Source organism: Miniopterus schreibersii (genome assembly GCF_964146895.1).
Source record: "Miniopterus schreibersii genome assembly, chromosome: 22".
Lineage (NCBI taxonomy): Eukaryota > Metazoa > Chordata > Mammalia > Chiroptera > Miniopteridae > Miniopterus > Miniopterus schreibersii.
The window spans coordinates 15,580,870-15,590,168 of record NC_138124.1 but is presented as its reverse complement, the minus strand read 5'-3'; the positions used below and the strand labels follow the sequence as shown (position 1 = coordinate 15,590,168).

Sequence of the window (9,299 nt, the reverse complement as noted above, 5' to 3'; positions counted from 1 at the left end):
TCGTCGCCCTGGAGACGGAACCGCGGCCTTTCGCATCCGGCTCCCTCCGCCTAGAGTGTCCGAGGCTCGCCCGCCGTGTCGCGCGCCCCACTTCCGACGGCTGAACGCTACCCACGCGCGGGCACCGCGCCCGCCTCGGCTCGGCCTCCCCTCGCCAGCTGGTGCCCTCGGTGGTCTCCACCCGGGGTGTTAGCGACAATGCCGCGACCCTCCGTGGACGGGCTCTCGCGCGGGCGCGTTTTGCCTTCACCCAGGCGCCCCGGGGCTGAGCGGCCGCCCGTTTCCTCCCGCCGCCGACTCGCAGGGACGCGCAGCTCAGAGGCTGGCGAGCGGCGCCCCCTGCTGGCAGCTCTGGGTCCCTGCGGCCGCGCCGCCTGTCCCCCGACTCGCGGGCCCCGCTGCGGACCCGGCCGTGGACCCTGCTGCGGACCCCGCTGCGGACAGTGCTGCGGACCCCGCGGTGGGCAGTGCCCCGGACCCCGCGGTGGGCAGTGCCCCGGACCCCGCGGGTAGCTCAGGCCGCACCCCGTCACCCGCCTCGCGCGCGGGGGCTCCCCACGGCCCCCCAGGTTTTCCACAACCGCCTCCCGCGCTCACCTCACTCGGAAGGTGGCGCTTTGACCACCACCATCATCATCATCATCAAGTAATAAAAGTAAAGCTCACCCGAGGCCGTCCGGGTCCGGTCGCCGAGCTGCGGGGTCCCTGTCGCAGGCGGGACGGTGCGGCCCCCCCAGACCCCGGCCCCTGGGGGCGGGTCCCGCGAGCCCCGGCAACCGGGAGAGGCAGCACCGGGGCGCTCCCGCCACTGCCGGCCGCGGCCTCTCGGACACGCGCGGGGCCCACGCGCGACACCTGCGCCGGTCCCGCCCCCGCGCGCGCCCCGCGGGAAACTAACGGGCCACAGGTGCGGGCCGAGGCGCGCAGGCGCCCTCCCCGCCCACCCGGGTGCCCAGAGCGCCCCGCGCCGCAGGTGCGCCGGCCGACGCGGGACCACACTGGCCCCTAGCGGCGGGGGAGGCGAACAGCACGAACGGCCTCGCTCCCGGCTGCAGGGTTCATCCCGTCACCCGGGCGCCGACTCGTCACCCACAGAAAGGCCCCCTCACCAGACACCAGAAACCCTCAGGGGCAGAGGGGAAGCCTCCGCGCAGCTGTTGCCGGGGCCAGAAGCCGAGCCCGCCGTCCACGAGGCTCTGCCTTACAAAACCCACCAAGTAACAGTCACCCCATCACCCGTGAGCGCTAAAGCCAGTGCGCAGAGTTGACGGAGTTCAGCATCAAAACATCTCCCAAATTACAAAGGGGAACAGGGCAATTTCAGGGGAGACGCCTGCTGCACCGTAACCCAGCTGCTCAAAGTAACCGCTGAAAGTGGGACACGGTGACCTTCTGTGCCTCTCAGCGTGACGCCGGGAACACAGCATCCTCTGCGGTTCCACAGAAAGCTACAGGACACTGGGAGGAACATCAGAGCCAGGCTACAGAACGAGCCAACGCTCTTCAAAAACGTCAGTGAAAAGGGACATGAAATCCCAATGCAATTCTGGGTTGGATCCTCCAGCACTAGGGGAAAAAAACCCGAAAACTGTATTAAAAGGTATTAGGAAAACCTGATTATGGACTATATAGTATTGAATCAATGTTAAACTTACAAATTTTGGTTATTCTGTGGTCACATAAAAGAACAGACACTACAAATGCTTGGGGCAAAAGGACACGTGTATATACACAATTTCCTGACCCACTAAGAATCAGAAAAAAGTATATACAAAGAAAATAAAAAGCGCCTGGGGCAAAATGTAATTAATTGGTAGATCTAGGTAGAACATTCGGAAGTTCCTTTATACTCTTTTTGCAACTCTTCCAAATTTGAAATTACATGGTATTTTTAGAATGTTTGCTGCACCTGACAAGGACAGCCAGACCCACCCGGGCTCCACTTCTTCAGAGATCCACACACATGCCCAGCACAAAACACCCAGATCAGCACCAGCAGTACAAAGCAGACCAGTGTGCAGAACACAAAAACCGAGCAGTTCCATCTCCCACTACTCAAGGCACCAGCCCAGCCCTCCCCCCACCCACAGCCTCAGCAGATCCTCAGGTCAGAGCCACACCCAGATCCAGCCTGTGAGCTCTCCCTTCCTTGGTAAAGAATTCCTGCCCGTGGCTCCACCAGCGCCCAATCCCACAGATAACACAAGCAAGGTTTTCCATGGTTTATTGATAATATTAAGCAGAAAGATTCAAACGGCTCCACGTGGTGTTTTGAAATTCATCCCGACTGTAGGCTGAGTGACCTGCAGGTTGGACAGGCTGCCGAAGTCCTGGAACAACAAAACGGGTTCAGTGCGGCCACACCAGCGAGATCTGTGGTCAGCTCCAGGACCACCACTGAGCCCTGCTTGTCAGCCTCCTCCAGCTCAGCGTCAAGCTGGTGGGACCCCAAAGAAACCCAACAAAGGGCCTTTTCCTCCCCACTGCAGAGTAATAAGCTTACAGGGGGTCTACTTGAGATCAAGGACCCTGCACTCCCCAGGAGGCTTTTAGGGAGCTGCCCTGTGCGTGGTAGGATGCTTAGCAGCACCCCTGCCCTCTATCCACTAGAGTGTGCTAGGATCCCCCAGCTGTGACAACCAAAAAAATGTGTCCAGACATTACCAAATGTCCCAGGGTAGGGGTGGGGTTGGTGGCATCTCTCCCTTTGAGAGTCATCACTCTAGACAATCACACAGTCCCACTGCCTTTCCAGGACCAGCCTCAGGAAGGCTGCCTCACGAATGGCAGGCAATCAACAGTCAACTATGTAGAAAGTACTAAGATAAGCCACAGGGGAGGCACAGATCGACCTCTACTGACAACAGCTGAGCTATCTGGGTAGCGCTCCGTAAAAGCACAGCTCACTTGTCGATCTCATACAGAGAACAAAGAAGTCAGCGGTTGGAGGGGAGCATCTGTGATACTTTCAACAATAAAGATAAATTAAAAAAAAAAAAGAGGGCATGAACCCCAAGGGAAAGCCCACAGAATGAGAGAACCAGGGCCAGAACCACAGGAGCGACAGAGAGGAGCCAGCCACAGAACCAAGGAAGGGGTGCATGGGGAACGGAGGAAAACGCCTGGCTTTATGCCACCCAGGCAGGGGCGCCCGGGGAGGCCTCCGTCAGGAACTGGGCACATGCTTACCAAGAGCTTCAGCATTTCCTTTGTGTCAGGATCAACTTCGATGATCTCCTGATCCAGGGCCGAGACCTGGAAGGAATAGGAACGCCCAAAAATATCAACCGAGGGGCTCCCTTTCCCCGCCCCAAACTTCCCCAATACTCTTAGAACAAAAGCAAAAGAGGAGGGGCACCCGCAAGGGACATAGGATAGGATCCCACCAGGGGAGCGGTGGGCTTGAGGGATTACAGGCCCCAAAGATCAGTTCTTCTGGTTTGACCTTTGCATCACCACTTATGGGGGTTCAAAAAACAAACCTTAAGACTACTGACATTTCAGGAATGCTCGCGCTCAGGCAAAGCATCAAACCAGAAGACACGTCGAGGCAGGCAAACGTCATCAACGGCCCCCCCACAACGGGGCACGGCCGACGCTGCACACGCAGGCAGGCAGGCCTGTGGGCACCTAGGGCTGGGGGACGGGGGACGCGCGGGTAGGTGGGCCAAGGAGCGCCTTTCTCCACCTGGCCTGGGGCCTCTTTAGAAGCCGGGCACCTGGAGGGCTGGGCGGGGAGCCCAGAGGCCCGGAGGAAAAGCTCACCTCGGGGACGTAGTTGTCCCGCCTCTCCCGCTCCTCTTCCTGCAGCTTGATGGAGATGCCTCTCACGGGGCCTCGCTGAATGCGCTTCATCAGGTGCGTGACGTACCTGGAGCAGCAGAGCGCGCGAGACGCATTCACACTCACACACGGGGGCGGCACCTTCGGGTCCTCCTTCTCCACGCTGAGATGGGAGAGGTCGGACGCGCCACCCTCCGGAGCCCTGCCTCTCGACACACGCACCTGAGCGCGCACCTGTGAGCACGCACCTGGCCGCCACCCCGCACGCCCGAGTCCTGCCCGCAGCCGGCCGGTCCCCAACGCAGCGCCCGTACGATGACCAGCAGGTCTCCGGCGGGGGGGTCCGGGCGTGGCCCAGGTGTCGCCGCCAGGTAAGGACGCCCCCGACCGGACCCGGGTCGCGACGCCTGCAGCGCCCTCCGGCGGCGCATCGGGGAGGGAGGCTCGCGCCGGCGGAGACCCTCAGGACACGGCCCCGGGGGCCACAGACCCGGGCGGGCCCCCGCCCCGCGCGGCCACGGCGCCCCACTCACCCCGCGATCTTGTTCCGCAGCTTCTTGCTGGGGATGATGGCGATCTCCTCGCACACGCGCTTGTTGGTGTGGAAGTCGTTGCCCAGGCGCGTGTAGTACTTCTCGATGATGACCCGCGCCGCCTTCTTCACCGTCTTGGTGCGGACGCGGCCCTGCGCGTGGGGAAGACACGGTCACGGGGACGCGGGGGCCGAGCCCGCGGGAGGAAAGGAAAAGGGCCGGGCGGGCGCCGCTGGAGCGCGGGGACCGACGCGGCAGCCAGCGGCCCGCGGAGGCTCCGGGCGGACAGCGGCCCCGCGCCCCGCCTTGCGGGCTAGAAGCCCCAGGGAGAGGCGGATGGAGGGCGATTGCGGGAGACAACGGCTCCGGGCCACAGCACCTACCATCTTGGCGGGTCCCTGGCGAAAGAGGAAACAGGAAGCGCCAGAGAGGCCTATAAGGCGCAGGCTAGAGAGCCGCTTCCGCCTCGCCCGGGACGCGCGGGGCCCGAGCCCGAGCGCCGCAGCGGCCCCTGGCGGCGAGCGCCGGGCGTGCAGGCGGCCCGCCCCCACCGGTTGAGCGGGTCTCCCCAGTTTCAGAGCCCGCCCAGCCCAGGCTTGGGCTCTGCGACCAGGTCGCCTATTTGATGGGCTCCAGCGCAGGGCGAGGGACGCCACTCCCGGGCGTGGGAAGGTGAAGTAGGGGATGACACCCCGCCCAGGACCCCACCCGGCCCCTCAGGCTAAGCCTATGGAGCCCCAGGCACAGCTGGAAGCTCATCTCATGTTTTCCTAGCCTTTGCTCAAACGTCACCTTGTGAGCGGCTTTCCCTTCAACTTACATAGCGTTACTGTCCTTTTAAAGCTGCTCCAGCCCGGCTGGTGTGGCTCAGTGGTTGAGCGTCAAACCAGGAGCTTCCCGGTCAGGGCACATTGCAGGGTTGTGGGCTCGATCCCCAGTAGGGGGCGTGCAGGAGGCAGCCGGTCAATGACTCTCATCATTGATGTTTCTCTCCCCCCCCCCCCGAAATGCATGAGTAAAAGGGACATGTGGCACTTAAAAGTTGCAGGAACTTACTTTACCAGCAAACTTCAAGCCAGCCAGGCCTCAAATGAGGGGCCCTGGACCCCCCCCCCCCAGTGAGCTCTTGCACCTCACAGAAGGGACAGTCTTCTTCCATGGGTAGGGTTCCTTGCACCTCAAACTAAAATACAATGTTCCAAAGGACCAGTCCAGCAGACGGGCCCAAGCACAGCCTACCCGACAGCAGGCCCTCGCACAAATCCTGCGAGCCCCAGAGGACCAGGCCTGATGATAGGGGCTCTTCAAAGAACAGCAAGAAGTACCACGAATGGCTGCCTCCCTCTCCCGAAAGAACTGGTCAGCACAGGCCAGTGCAAGAGGATGGAAGCCTCCCGACTTGAATAGGCTCGAGGCTCATGCCTACACCTGAGCAGCTGGGCCCCCCACCCCATTCCTCCAAGCTGAGCTTGTGGCTCAGAGAAGGGGAGCCCCTAGAAGCTCAAGTGAGGACTTTTTTCTTTTGTAAATGCATCTTTGATTTCAGAGAGAGAGAGAGGGAGAAATATCAATGATGAGAGTGTCATTGATCGGCTGCCTCCTGCACACCCCCTGCTGGGGATCGAGGAGCCTGCAACCTGGGCATGTGCCCTGACCGGGAATCGAACCTCAACCTCCTGGTTCATAGGTTGACACTCAACCACTGAGCCATGCTGGCCTGGCAAGTGAGGACTTTTTTTACACTTGGACTAACTACCAGAGCAGCATCTCCAAGGTGCACATGACCAGGAAAGTGACCGAAAAGTACTTACGAGGGCAGGTCTCCTCCCACGTGGTCCCACCATCCACCTGGGCTGGACTCTTCATCACAGAAGATCCAAGGAAACGTGGAGTTTTCACTCTGGAGTCTTGTACTTACTACCCCACTGCCCCTGGTCCCCCACCCCTCCAACACAGGAGATGAGACGAGAAGTCTGCTGCGAACGTGTTTATTATGTGCCAAAAAAAACTACACCACAGCTTACTCCACACATCTGCAGGAGAGTGCAGTCTTGCCTGCATATACTACAATGAGGTAGAGACTTCACACACGGCTTCACGAAACCCACAGAGTAGCTGGGATATGCAGCAATGCCACGTCAGCTCAGCGGGGGGGAGAGGGGGGTGACTGGTTCTTTGGCACACAGCTTCCCAAAGAGAGGCAAGTCAATTTTTTTTTTTTTTTTAAAAAAGAAAAGAGTCAAGTTTTCAAATTCCAGTAGCATTTCCGTCAACTGTAACTGTCGCTCCATACATTTCTCAAATCAAGGAAGGAAGGAAGGGTACTTGTCCCCTCTAAGAGAAAGGGCTCCTGTGAGCCGTCTTCTGCCCCCACCAAAAAAAGCAGCCCTTTTTTTTTTTTTGTTTAGCTCAGTTACAAAAGAAAGAAGTCTTGTGACTCTGATTGAAAACTTCTATCGACCCCCCCCGCCCCCAATAAGTGCAACTGAAGAAGGTGCGATAAAACATTTAAACTATATACAGCAGCTGCTCAGACACCGTCCACCCGGCCCGGCTTGCAATTCAAAAAAAAATTGTTTTCTTGGTTGCAAATTTTTTTTTTCTTTCATTCGCAACTGTGAGAAACAGTGACCAGCAAAGTCCCCCAGACACAAATTTGCTATAATGGTTAAAAGCTGCCAGGAAAGGAAAGGAAAAAGAAAAAAAAAAAAAATCTCTTGTTCCAAATGACTTAAGAACTATTTTAAGGAGTGTAAAAAGGAACCGGTAAAAACCCTCGAGCAGAAAATATGAAATATGGTTTTGGTTTAAATGAAGAGCAAAGTCTCCTTGTTGTTTACAGTAAAAAACACCAGCTGAACACTCAGTTTATGCCGTTCAGGTGGGGGGTAAATAAATGGAAAGGCACTGTATGGCAACCGCAAGATGAACCAACGAGACCTGCGCATCCACCGCCAGTATTGCGAGGAATGTAAAAAAAGCACTTTTAATAAATAAACCTAGATGTAGGCATCGTGTCAACACCTTCTGGACACGTAGTTTTTTTTTGTTTTTTTTTTTGTTTTTTGCTTTTCATCGGCAAAATGAGGAACTAAAACCTGGGAAAACTACAGAGTCGCCTGGAGGGTGGGAGCCAGAGGGTCCTTGCCCCGGCCCAGCCCCTGGAAAACAAACCTGACAAAACTCATTGTGCATTAATTGGTGCAGAAACAAAGACAGACTCAGCAAGTGCAAAGGTGACTGCGATCTTCCCTCGTCCTTGGGAAGCCAGCTCCCTGGTCGCCGGTGGCCTGGTGGTGCAGGCCGCTGCCTGACCTGCCAGCCTCGGGGGCCACGGCCGCCAGGCGAGGCCGGCTCCTCTAGCTGGAGTCTCGGCTCTTCTGGTTCCGCATGAGGGGCCTGTGGTGGCGCAGGTCCTCCGAGCTGTGCCGCCAGTGCCAGCAGCTCCGGCAGAAGTACTTGAAGCACACCTGGCGTGGGGAGAAAGAGAGAGACAGGGCTCTCCTGTCAGCACAGGCCAGCTTGTGGGGATTCCTGGGGCCTCCGTGGGGACAGAAGGGAGGGTCCCGGGAACACTCACACCCCTAACACAGGCCTGACCGACCGGGCAAACCCACTGTGTTCCTGCAGGTGCCCTGACTTCATCAAACAGGCTGGGCTCCCACTGTGTACAGAGACCATGCAGCTCTCCCGCCCACAGCTGCTTCTCCAGTCCCCTGCCCTCCTCCTGCCCACAGAGCCACTGCATCACCCGGCCGCTAACATGCAAGAACGTCTGGAGACAGTGCCGCAGACCCCATTGTAGACAGCACACCTTCCTCTTCACCTGAAGTGTGGACAGGTGACAGCCCCTTGGTCTCCATCCCACCTCCTGCTCTGAGCTGTGTAACCTCTGACAAGCCACTGACCTCCAGTGCCCAGGGGACTCACCTGATCTCGACAGAAGAAAGGGCCGGGCTGAGTACTGCAGATGTGACACAGAGAATCCTCTAGGTAGGGGTCAATCTGAACCTGCACAAAGCAAACGGCAGAAGGAAGTCAGGCTCCCAACATTTGCGGGTCAAACACCAGAGCCACAGAAGGCACCCCGAAGGCTGAGAAGGCTCAACAGCCCCACCCCCTTGTCTCCTGAGTCACCAAGACCAGGCCCACCCCCAGACCCCAACCCCCAGGAGTCCCCAGGGGCCTAGCTCCCTCCCCTGGCACAACCAGCACAGGTGCCGCTCCAGTCTCAGGCCTGCCCTGGGTAGTGCCTGGCCCAGAGGAAGGACGAGAACAGCCCACTCACCTTCTTGGTGAACTTGGTGGTTTTGATCTCCACAAAAGCAGCGCTGACAGCGTTCAGGTAACTGCGCTGGTTACTGAAGGTCACACGACCAGACCCTGTTGTGGGGACAAATGAACAAGTTCACTCCTGGCCCATCCTCTCTAATGTCACCTATCAACACCCTGTTTCCAGACAAATGATGTCCAATAGGAATGTCATGTGAACAGCTTATGTAATTTTAAGTTTTCTAGTGGCCACATTTAAGTGGGGGGAAAGGTGGAATTAACTTTAATATATTTTATTTAACTCAATATATCCAAAATCTTATTTCGACATGGAGCACTAGCCACACGTCAAGCACTCAGCAGCCACGTTCAGCTGGTGGCTTCTGTAGTAGACAGCGTGGTTACAGGCAGGCCAGGCCATGATAGCACAAACCCAACAAGGAGGGGGAAGGATTTGCTGACCGACATGGGGAGAGAAGAGAGTCCTCTGGTGTAGGCAGGTGCACACACAAGATTAATTTTTTTTTAAATCCTGACCTGGGCTCTGACCCTACCCAGAGGCCACTTTTCAAGAGCACTTACTAAACGAAGCCAGGCACATTCAGAAAAGCACCAGCCAGCCTCTGAATGAAATATGACCTATTGTCTGTCCCAGACAGTTTGGCTCTGAGTTTCCCACCCGAATTCCTGTCTCATTCTTGCCTCCTAGGG

The 9,299-nt window shown here is 57.8% G+C and overlaps 3 protein-coding genes across 13 annotated transcripts in view; all 3 read right to left on the bottom strand.

Moving 5' to 3' along the window:
* Window positions 1-950, bottom strand: part of SH3GL3 (SH3 domain containing GRB2 like 3, endophilin A3) — a 103,170-nt gene extending 102,220 nt beyond the window's left edge. Inside the window, exon 1 of the mRNA XM_081124715.1 lies at window positions 667-950. The gene's annotated coding sequence lies outside the window, so the exon portion shown is untranslated. The remainder of the gene's footprint in view (window positions 1-666) is intronic.
* Window positions 951-2,208: 1,258 nt separating this feature from the next.
* On the bottom strand, window positions 2,209-4,823 carry RPS17 (ribosomal protein S17). The gene is made up of 5 exons (XM_081124553.1): window positions 4,700-4,823; window positions 4,317-4,468; window positions 3,766-3,871; window positions 3,190-3,255; window positions 2,209-2,330 (listed from the first exon to the last, which is right to left on the bottom strand). Exons 1-5 carry the CDS (start codon window positions 4,700-4,702, stop codon window positions 2,250-2,252), a joined length of 408 nt encoding a protein of 135 aa, XP_080980679.1. The 5' UTR covers window positions 4,703-4,823; the 3' UTR covers window positions 2,209-2,249.
* A 1,466-nt stretch (window positions 4,824-6,289) lies between these two features.
* The window catches only part of CPEB1 (cytoplasmic polyadenylation element binding protein 1), a 36,267-nt gene continuing 33,257 nt past the window's right edge, over window positions 6,290-9,299 (bottom strand). For all 11 annotated transcript variants that reach the window (XM_081124534.1, XM_081124537.1, XM_081124542.1 and 8 more), the window contains 3 exons: window positions 8,605-8,699; window positions 8,247-8,327; window positions 6,290-7,786 (listed from right to left, as the gene is read on the bottom strand). In XM_081124534.1, coding sequence (XP_080980660.1) covers window positions 7,676-7,786; window positions 8,247-8,327; window positions 8,605-8,699 — 287 coding nt within the window. In that variant the 3' untranslated portion in view covers window positions 6,290-7,675. The remainder of the gene's footprint in view (window positions 7,787-8,246; window positions 8,328-8,604; window positions 8,700-9,299) is intronic.